The 14,681-nt window shown below is 37.9% G+C and overlaps 1 protein-coding gene across 4 annotated transcripts in view; it reads left to right on the forward strand.

The window, feature by feature from the left end:
• CADPS (calcium dependent secretion activator) overlaps nt 1–14,681 on the forward strand; it is a 456,128-nt gene that overhangs the window by 318,078 nt on the left and 123,369 nt on the right. For 3 of the 4 annotated variants that reach the window (XM_025050754.1, XM_025050752.1, XM_025050751.1), the window contains 2 exons: nt 1,793–1,929; nt 5,366–5,553. In XM_025050754.1, coding sequence (XP_024906522.1) covers nt 1,793–1,929; nt 5,366–5,553 — 325 coding nt within the window. The remainder of the gene's footprint in view (nt 1–1,792; nt 1,930–5,365; nt 5,554–14,681) is intronic. The other variant, XM_025050753.1, reaches the window with a different exon arrangement.

The raw sequence follows: 14,681 nt of genomic DNA on the forward strand, positions 1-14,681 counted from the left end.
CAGGATTAAGACACATGTCTTGGGCCACAGAGACACACACACACACACACACACACACACACACACACCTGGAAACAACCAGCTTTTTCCTCAGCACCAACTTCCTGGCCACCTCTCCTACCAACCACGCTGAATCGCTGAATCGAAAGAGAAATGTAGCTTGGGAACCAAACAACTAAACAAAAGAATCCTCCTAAATAAAGCACCTAATCTCAAATTGAAAACACTTTTTTGAATACAAATCTGAGGCAATTAACACAGCAAAGAGGATTCTTTCAGACTCTCTAATATAATTTCTGCATATGTGATATCCCTCCTAAAAGCTTGTGTTTTATCATCCTAACAGAACAATTTGGTTATTAAAATACACATTCTTCAACTTGCCTTCCGGAAACCATTGCTCCTGTGTGTCTTGGGCATAAACAATACATCCTGTTCAAACATCAAGCACTTGCTGCTTATATGAAAAAATACTGAAGATTTTAAAATTCTAACAATAAGAAGGCATAAATCTCACATACCATTCATTTAAGTTTAAATGCTACACAAAATCACGAATGTGAGGAGAAAGCATCATTTAAAGTCACACTGCTACCATAACCCAAGTTTTCAGCCATACCCCAAGCAAGAGAGGGAAAGAAAAAATAAACGCTGCCTGGGATGAAGGCCACGTATGAAAATATTATCCAAACACCCTCTCAAGTTAAAAATTGATTTTCCCGGTGTCCTGACAGCATTGCTGGTCCCTGGCAGGTCCCCGTATTCCCATAAAATGTTGCATGCAAGGGGATGAAAAAACTCTTGCTTGATTCGATATACAATTCTTTCTCTTCATAGTCTGCGTATCAGGAGAGTGAGTAAATATGAGGCAGAGTGAGCTGATTCCTTTAATGTCTAGGACCTTCATTCCTACCTCTTCAGGATTTGCTTGAGTTCTCTGAGTTATTTTGCCAATTGAATATAGAGTATTTTAGTTACACATATTGAGATTAATTAGTTAGCCCTTAGGAGGTTTTGCCTACAGCCTTCACGCTGTAAGGAGAAGTGTGAATACATTGAGACTATTAATTCACAATAAATGGCAGATCATAGCCCTTGCTGAGTAAATTTGTTTGTCTCTTTCATAAGCTTTGCTAACTGCGTAAGCACACTATAAGGCAATGTCCTCGGCTATCACAAACTAAATTCCCATTTAATTTAACTTATTCTCCAGGTTTCAGTGAAAATCTTTTGTTATTATTTTTTTTTAATTTTGGAGAATGGGGACCCAAACCTTTTGTGAAACCAAATTGGCAATGGGGATTTGGAAGGGGAGGATACAATTATTGTCACTTTGCTGAAAATCAGTGTAACCCTTTTCCAGATAATCCCAATAATTGTAGAGAAATTGCTCTAGACATAACCACTGGAATGGCAGAATCTATTAAAAACCTAAAAAGCTAAATAAGCTTTTATAAGCAAAGCTCCGATCTGCTTTCAGTGTTTGGTGAAACACAGGCGAAGTTACGGTCGTGTGCTTAGATTTTAAAGAACGACATAAATGCACTGGAGTTGTGATCATTTGATAAACATGTTGATGCCAATATATTTTTGCCTAAATGCAATAAACTCACCAGTAAGTGATGCAAGTTGACAATGGGAGGTAAAAAGAATATCTTGGGGATGTCGGTGGGAGGCAACGGGAAATAGCTAGTATTCGTAATGCCTAGTGATTCCTGTGTATTTGAAATGTCAAAGAAATTGTGATGTGTTTCTCTAAATTGTGTCTCTCTCTACATGTATAAATGAACAGACGCAGATAGAGCTCAAAAACATGGCATGGATGAATTTATCTCGTCCAACCCCTGTAACTTTGACCACGCTTCCCTCTTTGAGATGGTGCAACGCCTTACTTTGGATCACAGACTTAATGATTCCTATTCTTGCCTGGCAAGTATATTCTTTGGTCTACAGCAATTTAAACATGATAACATTTTTTTAAATGAAGTATTTCTCTACCTTGATGTTAGAAGCTCTTTTCTCCATTACAGAGTCCCTGTAACAGTTACAACTGTGTTCTTGATTTCCTGAGTTGAGATAGTTTTACTTACCAAAGAAAGAAGACAGAGCGGGAGGAAGTTATCAGTAGAGACGATCCAATTCCCCAGCCTCCCTATCTGAGCTTCCCCCTTTTCAGCTGCTACTTGAGAAATATTCCCAAGAGAGTAATCAAGTTTGGCATCTGCTTGCTTAGAACTTGTAAAAATCTCCTTGGTTTTTAGACTTTATGAACCCCCTCCTTCCCCACCCCAGATGATAAGACCCTGTGCTCCTGTCTCAGAAATGAATGTGTTCTTTTTTTCAATTTTTCAAAGATTAAAATGCTTTGTAAATAAACCGCACTTCACTTTGCATAAGCTAACCTGGTTTGGGTTTGTTTGTTTGTTTGGGTGGGTAGCTCCTTTTGCTTCGCAGTATTATTTAAAGCATTTTTCACCCTTCGGGAGAGTTTTTGTGGTGCTTTAGATGTTCGGAAGTCCAGCACTCCAGTGGGAGCGTGAACATTTCTTGAAATCTTGTTTTAAGCCTATATTCAAATCATTTAAATTCAAGGGACCGCTGTTTTGTCTTTACTGGCTTTATGGCTTTAGACTATGGAAGTTGAAAGCCTAAAAAAGACTTAGTATATTTTCTTCTACAAACCACAAATTGTTACTTCGTTTCTTAAAGGTAAATGTTATTAATCCCACTTTATAGATGAGAAAGGTGAGGGGAAATAATGAAATCACTTTATACAGAGGAAAAGCCTCATCCCTGACTCCAAACCCTAAAGTTAATATATCTGCATGTTATTAATATTGTTTATTAACTAAGGTAACATATTATTGATATTAACATAAAATAATGAAAAATCCTTTTATTTTCTAAATGACATGGCTATATCCTAAATCTTTTCCGACTAGTTTTTATTTTAAATTCCTTTTTCTCTGTATCAGAAATCAAAATACTAAATATAGTAGATAAAGCAGTCTTAAAAATTGAAGCGAGATTTTGTGGACTAATTTATTAATTTGTGTCTCATAAAAGATTCACTGATTATCTCAGGTTTGGAATCACTTTATCAAAAGAATCTGAACTTTGCCAAATTGGAAAGGAACACATCACTTTGACTTATAAAAAAAAAAAAAAAAAAGCTTACCTTGCATTGCAAGGCAATTTTTCAAATGTGTTTCCTACGATTATGTGATTATTCATGTAATTATAAATTGCATTCATGAAACTTGTAAGAATATGCCTCTGAATTTAAATCATTCCCTTTTATACATAATTTCTATTCTCTTGAGGAATTTTTTGAGGTGTTTTATTTTCAAGACTTCTTTCACATGATTATTATTTTAAACAATTTTCTTTTTCCACTAACAAATTCATCACTAAAGAGAGTTAATAAATGCCCTCTAAAAATTAAACCAGAAATGAAATTTCGAAGCTTACTTCCTATTTATCATGTATAGGCATAAAAATATGGTCCAAAATCCAAAATTAATTATGAATAGCATAAAATAGTTTCCTTCCCCATGTGTATACCTATATCTATTAATCATCCCAAAGTTTTAGAAAATAACAGCGATTAAAAGGACCTTATCTCCTGACTCTATATATTCCATTTTCTCATTATTACAATCTTTTTTTTTTTCAGTTAGTTTTGGAGACCGACCAGCAGGGATACATAAATTTTTCTGTGTCTTCGACTGAGTTCCTAATTGATATTTCTTCAACTCTTTTCAAAGCAGCTATTTTGGCATCTACAAAAGACTTGGTGTCATCTGAGTCGTAGAAAATATATTTTAATCTTTCACAGCAGTGTTGTTTCTAAGATTTAGCATTTGGGGTAGCAGATGGAGTGGCAAAGAAGTTGCCTATAGGGGCAGCCCACTGCCTCGACTACTCTCCCGCCCTCTGCAGTAACTTATAATTTGAAATAGGAAAGATGCCGTCTCTCGTTGGATGCATTGCTGAACTGCATGTTGTCAGTCGAAGATTCCCCAGATCGCTAATATAAGATTAGAGTGTTGCAGAGGCCTCCTTAACTGCCCTTGTGTGGCCTCTGCCTGTCCCCCAGTCACTTTTTCCTTTTGCCTTTTCTCTTCCAAGACAGAGCAGTATTCAAAAGATGACTCAGAGAAGACCCTCAAAGTAAAATTTATGTTTTAAAAGATCCTAAATTCCCAGCTTACAAAGTACTGCCTAAATTGTTTTACTTCTTGCTTCATAAAGGTACTAAAATCAAAAGAAACCATTTTAGTTCAAGTTTGGCCCAAGGTGACCTTGAGTGGCAAGTTATTTGGCCTTTCTGAGCATCTGTTTTCTTAAGTGCATGTGGAGGCAGCAATTTCTATCCCATTGTGCTTCCCAATCTGCTCTGAATTGAAGAACTCCTCCAGGTTCTCTTTCATAGCAAAGTTTCATCTGATCCTTCAGCAAGCAAATAAATAAGAAGAAAACAAATAATAACTAGAGGAAAAAGAAAACAAAACTGTAAACCAGGGCACAAGAAACTCCTTTCAGTTTAATTGAACCGTATCTGACTCACAACTTAAACACTTAGTCATGTTGTTCTCTTCAGAAAATTATGTTATCATCTTCATTTTAAAATTTAAAAATATTTTGCTTCCAAAGTGAAAGGAGTTATGAAGTCCTGACATGTATGTACATCAACCCTAATATTTCATAATGCTCCAGAATAGAAAAAAAAAAGAAGAAGAAGAAGACTTGGAGTGAGCATTGAACTGGGTTTGAGTCCTGCCTCTGTTTTATATTATCTGCAAGTCACTCAACAGCCCTGATTTCCATTTCCTCGTCTATGAAATGAAGATAAATCTGCCCTGTCTACTTCCCACGGTTGCTGGGTGCTCAACTGAAAGTTCTGTGTCAAGTGTAAAGCACTTTACCAAATTAAGACATTAATGTTATTATTTTTTCTTAGCAGAAAACAAGACTTTGCCCTGCCCCAATTGCAATACTCTTTTAAGATGTACGGTTTAATGTTAGAAAAGTGAGAGAGACTCTTTCTGGATTCATACTGTCAGCTAATCCAGACTCCACCTCTTACTAGCTCTGGGATACTAGGGAAACTTCGTGTTCCCCCTGAGCTCTGTTTTCCCATCTAGTGAACAAGGATCACAGAGTCTGCCTGATAGGGCTGTTATGAGAGTTATACCAGGAAGCATGCACAATGTGCTTAGCACAGTGGCTGGCACTTAATAAGCAGTCAGTGTTAGCTCTGGCTGTTTGTTAACCCCCTTCTCCAGTCACCCCAACTCTAGCAGCCCTCTAAAAAAAACTAACCTGTATTTTAAAAAAAGTCTCTCCTTTATTCTCCAAATAGGGCTGGTTCAGTCCTGGCCAGGTGTTTGTACTAGATGAGTATTGTGCACGGAATGGAGTTCGAGGGTGTCACCGACATCTCTGCTACCTCAGAGACTTGCTCGAACGGGCAGAAAATGGCGCCATGATTGACCCAACCCTCCTTCACTACAGCTTTGCCTTCTGTGCATCTCACGTCCATGGGAACCGGTAAGTGCCTGTCCTGAGGTACTCCTCAGAATAATTTTTTTATGGCACTGGCAACAGGTTATGCCTGGTCCTGCTTTTAGGGTCATCTCTAACTCTGTCCACTTCAAATCCCTCAATAGTCCATGCATACACACCAGCCACACAAACACAGTGAACACAAAGGTCTAACTTCGTTTATTCTCCTTTCAGGAGACTTAAAGGAAATGGCAAGTGGGACTTCAAGAGTGGTCTCTGAAATCAGAAAAATCTAGGTTCAAATCATGGCTTTTCCATTTGCTAGCAATAACCCTGGATGGTAATTAAACGCTCTGCACCATGGTGTTCGCATCTGTGAACAGGGATGGTAATGCCCTCACAGGGTTATGATGCAAGTGGATGTAAAGAGCTCAGCACAGTGCCTGGAACATGGCAATAGCTGAATAAATGTCTACCTTTGCTGTTGTTATCATTCATTCTAAAGATATTTAATGATTACCGACTGAGTGTCAGGCACTCTAGTATACATTCAGCATACACAGTAAACAAAAACTAAACACCAAACAAGGCCGGGGTACATAGAGTTTGGTGCTTTGAAGAAAAGAAACAAAATTCCATGATAGCATATAATACAGGAACCCTACTCAGATAGGGTGGCAGGATGGCAGGCAGGGCCTGCCTGAGGAAGTGATGCTTGAGCTGAGAACTGAAGCAAGTGTAGGAGTTGAGTGGTTCCAGGCAAAAGGAGCAGCATGTACAAATGCCCTGCAAAGGGAGGAAGCCAAGTACATTTCAAGAGCTAAAACAAGCTAGGTGAAGCTGGAAGGCAAAGATAATCATAACACTTTTAGTTTAACCATAGAGCTGGAAAGAACTTCGGAGATCAAAATGTAATCAACCCCCTCACTTTATAGGTTTTATAGACAAGACCAGAACATCAGTTCTCCTATCTCTGTACTAAGTACTCTCTTCCTTTAGACGTTGCCCAGCTCCTGGAGGAAAAGATCCAAGTTCTGAATAATGCAAAGCAGCAAATAATTTAAGAACATTACCATTTGGCTCCAAAGACATGGAATAAATTTCAACACTGTCACAGCCAGTTTACTATCCCAATGTATGTAGCCTCACATTATGTAAAGACAAAACTACATTTCCCCAGTGTACCCCACCCAATAGCCAGGGAAAACTGGGTGGCTTCAGAAACCCAGCCTGCGATGAAAAAGTTGCTACACTAGGGAAATTCACATGTGGGAAAATCCAGTATTGACTGCATTTATTTTAAATCATAACTGTGTCAGTCATCTTCATCTTTGCAAGCTATGAAACTCTGAAACATCCATGGGATTTGTTCTGTGCTTTTCCTCTCTCTAGTGGTGGTAGATTTTATGAAATGCAACTTTAACATTTAGAGCTAGATAACAATAGCATTGTAGGTTTGAATATTTAACAGGCAACAAGGTTTTCATCAACTTCCATCATTATCAGATTCACTAGCCCAGCACATGACCTTTTATTTGCACAAAAGATATTCATGAAAACTCTGATACCTGGAAAGTATCTGGGCATAATTCTGGTTTTTATAAATATGTACACTTTGATGACTATCTGTTACAGCCTCTTGGACTGAATTCTTTAAAGAGAGAGAGAGAAGTTGCATTATATTCTCTGGGTTGTCACACTGTATTCTACATATGTTACTGAATAAGAAAGTGTTATAAAATAATGAAGTGTTTTTGTAAACTCCCTGGTAAACATCATCATGAATTATGATACACATTGTCTGGATTTCATATTGTAAGACTGCCACTTGATTCACAGTTAGGTTTATACATCTTGTCATGGAAACAGTTTTGGATTTCTTATTTTCTTTTCAGTTCTGATTTTCCTTATGCAAGTTTGCATTTTTTTTTTTTTTGCTTATTATTTTAGTTTGAATGCATTTGCTCTTGCTGTTTGATGCATCCCTCTTTTTCTTTCTTTTGTTTGTGCATGTATGTGTGCTCTTGATTCTCCTGTGGCTGGCCACACTCTGTGCATGCCTTATACAATCACCCCCTCTTCAAGTCAACAAGTGCATGTGTACCTTAGTGGGCTGCCACCAAATACAGACCCTGACAAGAGCAAAACTCCCTCCCCATCTGAAACAGAGGCTAAAAAAGATACCAAAAAAGAATCTAAAAAAAGAAAAGATTTCAAACCCCAAGCAAATTCAGAGCCCAAAAGGTAAGAAGTTACTTGTGTATTGGCTTGTGTTTTGCAATGTCTGTGACTGTTGCTTACCTTCCTCCATCCATGCCACAACCTCCACCTTAGCAAATAGCAAGTTTTGTGCATTCCTGAAGTCTCCATTCCTTCAAGGTTTTCCAAAGGTGCATTTTTTAAAAATCCTAGAAATGGGTAAAAATACCATGTATTAGGACTGAATTCGAGTTAGGTATTTAGTGACTCTTAAAACATATTCTTTTTTTTTTTTTTTAAGAATTCAGTTGAATTTAGTACATTCACAATTTTTTTGTGATCATCAGCTCTATCTTTCGAACATCATTATCTCCCCAAAAGGAAACCCAGAACTCATCAAGTAATTGTTTCCCCCCTGCCCCAGCCCCTGTCACCACCATCTACTTTCTGTCTCTTATGAATGTGACTCCTATAGGGACCTCCTACAAGGGGAATCATACTAATTGTCCTTTTGTGTCTGGATTATCTCACTGAGTGTAATATCCTCCAGGTTCACCCATGTTGTTGGGTATCAGAATGTCCTCCTTTTTTATTTTATTTTGTTTTTTGATTAATTTATTTATTTTTATGGTGACATTGGTTAATGAAATCCAATAAGTTTCAGCTGTACATTTTAACAGTAAGGCATATATATATTTACATTGTGTGTTCACCTCCCATCGTTAGATTTCTCTCTGTCACAACCTATTTGACCTCCTTTACCCCATCTACCTCCCCCCTTCCCCCACCCTCTACCCTCTGGTAACCATTAGTCTATTGTCCATGTCTATGAGTCTCTGTTTATCCTGTTCATTTGTTGCTTTTAGGTTTATATCCCACGTGAAAGTGATATCATGTGATTTTCAGCCTTTTCTATCTGGCTTATTTCACTTAGCATGATTATCTTGAGGTCCATCCACGTTGTCGCAAATGGCAGTATTTCATCTCTTCTGAGTAATATTCCATTGTATATATGTACCACAGCTTCTTTAGCCAATCATCTATCGTAGGACACTTTGGTTGCTTCCATGTCCTGGCCATTGTGAATAATGCTGCTATGAACATCGGTGTGCAAATATCTTTTCGGATATGAGTTTTCAAGTCTTTGGGGTAAAAGCCCAGTAGAAGGATTACTGGATCATATGGAAGATCAATTCTTAGTTTTTCGAGGAAACTTCATACTGTTTTCCCTAGTGGTTGTGCCAATTCGCAGTCCCATGAGCAGTGTATGAGTGTTCTTTTTTCTCTGCGTCCTCTCTAACATTTGTTATTACTTGTCCTGTTGATTAGAGCTATTCTAACAGGTATGAGATGGTATCTCATTGTGGTTTTGATTTGCATTTCTCTAATAGCTAGTGATGTTGAGCATCTTTTCATATATTTGTTGGCCATTTGTATATCCTCTAGGGAGAAGAGTCTGTTCATATTCTCTGCCCATTTTTTGATTGGATCATTTGTTAAAACATATTCTTATTGAAAAAACTAATTGAGTAATATATAAAGAGAACCATGAGTCTAATTGTTTTTTAGTGGTATCTAGTTAAAGGCCTGGTACCTTACCAAGTCATTCATAATAAGCAACCCATGATTTATAATTTTGAAATTATGTTTAAGGAATAAATAAAATGTGTTGGTATAAGCTGAGTCTATATACTTTTAGTAGCTCCATTGTTTTCAGCAAATCTCTCTCAGTTTCATAATCATCTCATGAAAGAAATCTTTGTTCAAATAATGATGTTTAACAAAGACACAAAATAAAGCTTATCACTAAATTAATGGCTCTTAGTAGAATCGCTTATATAAGGAAGTCACCTTGATGGCACTTTTATGTTCTAAAATGTTTACCCTTTCCTGTTTCCTATGACCTCTAGGGATACTCTCTTTGTGAACTGATAAAATGGCAAATTCGTGGCTTTTTCCCTTATAAACTAGATTTACAATTATTTACAGTGTTATCTTTCTATCCTCCTCCACCTTTCCTACCCCCACCCTAAATTAACACTGATTTTTTTAAAATTTAGTTGTTGTGGTTTTGAAAATGATGTTAGGACCCTGGCTGGCATTGCCAAGCTACACATAGTTAGCAAGCAGGTATACTTTATGCTTCAGCATGAATTTATTCACTGGAATATTTCTAAAGCCTGAATTATATATAGTTCACATGTAGGCAGACTGAATGACAATGCCAACTTTCACTTCCTATAGAACATGGCAGGCTGTCAATCAGTGTTTGAAAGTCCAAGAGTGAAGGTCAAAGAAAGCCCTGATTCCACGTGGACACCTGTTCTGAGCTTGCAGTATGTAAGGATGGAGGTGAAGTGGAGTTCTGTTTGTGCTTCCCAGTGAAGGTCAGAATTCAAGGCAACAGCTTGCAGCCAGTAAGAAGTGCTTTGAGAATGTTGTAGGTGCCTGAAGGAAGCCTCTCTGGCTGCTGTCCGAGGTGCTGCTTTTGGAGCGATAGGAGTTGAAACAGAACAGAGCAAATGGCCACACTTGATGGAGCCTCACCTAGTCTCTGTGCCATAAAAAATTATCCAAAAGGACCTTGAATGATACTTTGAGAAGCTTATGTGTGCTCCAGGGTCTGTCTTTGCATGTGTTTTTTAATGAATGACAAGTCATAATATTAAGTATCAGGTGTGTAGCATTCTGCAGTTTACAAAGTGCTTTCATGTATTCTGTCTCATTTGCTATAACATTTTCAAGTCAGCTATTTTTACATCCATTTTGCAGATGATTGAACCAAGTGTCTGTAAATTTAAGTTGCAAACCTAGATATTCTAAGTCCAGAACTCTTCCTCTTTGCACTATATCAACACTATACATAGATTCTAAAGTCTGAGTTTAGAGCTTGTTCTGTATGAATCTAGGATTATTGTATCTCATTGCTGTGCCTCAGTTTTCTCACCTGCAAAGTGAGCGCATAGAATCATAGCATCTGTAATATCCCATCAACTTCTAAAATTATTGTTTTTGGGTTATAACAGCCAATGAAATAGTACATTGTCAGATTTCATAAGTAAAGTTTAATTAAAATAAAGACAATCACTGCCATTTAACAAGTACTTTCTATATGCCAGGCACTGTGTGAAGTGCTGTTTATATATATTATCTCATTTTATCCTTATTACCTCCCTACATGTATTATTATTGCCCTCATCTAATAGATGGGGAGTTTGAGCCTCTGATAAGTTCAGTCACTCACTCCAGAGCAAATAAGTGTGTGAGCTTAATTCAAACGTGGTTATTCTGACTCTGGAGATTGTATTTGTAACATACTCTGCCTTATTGCCTGCCCAACAATTATGCTTGTTTACGGTGTGAGATGCCAAATTCTCGCACTGTATAAGTGTCAATATAGCCGTCATATGAATTAAAGAGTTTTCTATTTTTGTCCTAAATATGTCCAAAATCAATTTGGCCCTCCTGGTAGTTTTGGCCTGGTGGAAAAAGCTAGAACGTGTGTGTGTGTATAAATTTTGACCACCTAAGGTGAATATCTCCTTTGAATACTATCAACAGCCTTTGGTGCTGGTGAAACAATTTTCTTAACCTCTTTCACCAGAAGGAACATGATTTGCATGTAGAGATGTTATCTATTCTCTGACCCATATAAGAAGGTATCCATGAGTCATGGACACCAATAGCCCTTTAACTGAATCTAACCGAACATTAGAGCCTATTCCTATGGTCATCTCACAACCAGCTTCAGATGAGGTAACAAGTCACTTTTTACCTAATTATTAACTTTTTATGTGTTAATAACTCAGCAGCCCCCAAAGTGAAGATAGATCCCTGCCCTGCTGCAGCTGGAAACATTAGTGAGTGCTCAGGTGCTGATGACCGAGTTTCTCTCACCTTCTCTGGAAGTCTGTGTCACATCTCTGTGAAAAACTATGCCAACCTGAATCAAATGCCTAACCCAAAGGAGACACATCTGGTCAATCAGGAAGATATTTACTGTTCCTAACACTGGAAGATATGGACCCATCCATGTGTTTGGCACCTAGTGGTTATCAACTGCGGGTGACCTTCTCTCCCAGGGGATATTCAGCAATATCTGGAGACATTTTTGATTGACACACTGGAGAGCCAGGTGGTGTTGTTGTTATTGAGTGAGTAGAGGCCAGGGATGTTTCTAAATATCCTACAATGAACAAGACAAACCCCTGCAAACAAAGCCCAAAAAAACAAACTCCCAAGTGATGGGATGAAATTTCTCCTTTTTACTTGGGTTTGTTTGTTTATTTGTTTGTTTGTTTGACACAGATTTGACTATAGTCTAAAGGCATAACAGTTGCCACCACTGATTTTCAACTTGTGTGGTAGTTCTCACACTCTAGGGTGTATATAAATCATGTGGGGAGTTTGTTAAAATGAAGAGTACTAGGTCCCATTTTCAAATAATTTGATTCAGCAAGTCTTATGTAGAGCCGGGCATCTGCACTATTAGTCAGTTGCTCCCAGATGATACTAAGGCATTTGGTTTTCAGATCCCACTGATTTAAGGCCTTGGATGTCAAACTTAGCTGCACAGTGAAGTCACTTGGGGAGCCTAAAAAATGCTGCTGCTTTAGCCCCACCTACAGAGGTTCTGAGTTGATTAACCTGGGTTATGGCCCAAGCATCATGTTTTTAAAATCTCAAGTGATTCCTATAGGGAACAACTTTTAAGAACCACTGATTGAGGGAACATTAATTTGGGCCAGCTCTTTAAAACTGAACCCCTTTTCTCAGAGAAGGAAAAAGAAAATATATGTTCAGCTGGTTGCACTTGGCGATCATAAAATTCACAGATGTAAATTGCTATATCTTCTAATTTTTAAATCAGCTCCTAAAGTTGAAGTACTTAATTTTCACCATAATATTTTTAGTATTCTTTCTAGATGACATTTAGATTAGCATCACTTTGGTCACTGTCCCACAGTGACAAGGCGATCAAACAGCTCCGATGATTGCAAGTTGCGTCAATGTTCCTTGGATCCCTTTATTATTGGGATGGGAAATTTTTCTAATTTACATTATTATTTAACATTTCTTGAATGCCAGTGCTGCTCTTCACATATGGCCTGCCTAGAAAGTACATTGTATCAGCAATTAACAAATCCGCCCCAATCCAAAGTAAGCTGCATAGATTAATGAGTCTGCAAGCAGATGTAAGAGGGCAGGCATCCTAAAAATCTCTGAAAATGTGTCCAAGGATTTTCTGGAAGATGTATTTGGAGCCAAGGTGCTGCTTGTGTGAAGAGATCATGTGATCCCTGTGGGTGAGATCTGAGAAGCGGAACAATCAGATGAAACTCAGTTTTCTTCTTGTTTACTCCACCAGAGCCTCTAAGTCAGTAAGTGGTTCCATCTACCCCGTCGCCCAAGACAGAACCTCAGGAGCCATCCTTCCTCTTTCTCACACATCACAAAGATTCAATTACTGTGCCCTGTCAATGCCCTTAAGTACTCTCGAGTCCCTCTACTTCTCTTCAATGCCACTACCAGAGTTCAGGTCTCTAGCCTCTCTCCCCTGGACCATGGCAATTGCTTATTGACTATGTTTTTGCCTACAGTGGTGGTCCCTCAGTCCCAATCCATGTCGCATAACGGTTTCTTTCATTTCTTTTGTATTACTGCCTACTTGAAAGTAAATGATTAATTTTTGCATATTTACATTTTTTTCTTTTCCAATCTCAGATTTCTTCCCTTCTTTCTCTCTCTGCTTTCCTTCTCTCCCATTTCCTTCCTTCCGTCCTTCCCTCTCTTTCTCCCTCACTCCTTCTTCCTCTGTCTCACACACACATACAACTATTATGATGTTATGTCTGGGGCTTTTTAAACTGTCCCTCCCCAAAAGAGGAAAAAAACTGTGTAGTAGGGATAGCTCTATTTTACCAACCTCTGAATATTGTACTTTAGTAGCAGGCAGGTGTGGATGGGGGATGACAGTGACCCCACATTCTTGGTCTCATGTCATACACTGACACAAGAAATGATTGCACTTGTGGACAAGAGCACGTAGCTGATTGGCCTTCCAGCTGTGAGCAGGTGTTGGCCTTGTGTCTAGCTGAGTCATGCTCTCTTCATTCTAAAGAACCAGTTTCACCCAATAGGAAATTCTCAAAAGAAGGAAAAAAGGCCAAACATTTCAAGTAAAAGTCTGCATCCCAAGGAGAAGTTCTATTTAGAGCTTGTATTCTAACTTTTAATGTGACTCTCCATGAGAATAGCAGAGTTTACAACTCAGACATAAAATTTTATAAAATGCGCTGAATTATCTATCCCATCAGCGTACTCTTTCAGGCCCATAACAAACCATTAAGTAATATGCATTTCCCTTCTAAAATTCCAACAGTGTATCTTTATTCTGTGGTCATTGAATTCACTGGTGAAAAATATATTTTCGTATGTCACACCCTTTTCAGGGTGGATGTGATACCACAAAGTCATACATATTACTGGTCTGACCACTTAAGAGTCTATACATCAAGTATACAGGATGGAATATAAAGTCAAATTTTCTATGTTTATCTAGAAATAAAGAAACCCATATCTTCTCCTCTTAATCCTCAAAGAAAAAAATCTATATAATACCAATTTTCGAAATTGCACATAACTAGATTTATTGGGGTCATCACTTCATAAGGTACATAAATGTCTAATCACTATATATTGTACACCCGAAACTAATATAATATTGTATGCCAACTATAATTGAAAAATAAAACATATTTTAAAAAAAGAAATTGCATACATGTTATACCATTTTTCTAATCATTTGTTAGGTTCTTGCTTCATTCAGTGCTTGGATCTAGCCTGAGCCACTTTGACTAATGTGCTTGTGTCAATAGCATCCATATTCTTGGAGACTGTTCAGTCAGGAGAGACTTCTCAATCACAACCATCCTTACATTAGACAGTCTCCAAAATTGCTGGATTATAGCTAC

This window comes from Pteropus alecto, unplaced genomic scaffold, assembly GCF_000325575.1.
Source record: "Pteropus alecto unplaced genomic scaffold, ASM32557v1 scaffold75, whole genome shotgun sequence".
NCBI lineage: Eukaryota > Metazoa > Chordata > Mammalia > Chiroptera > Pteropodidae > Pteropus > Pteropus alecto.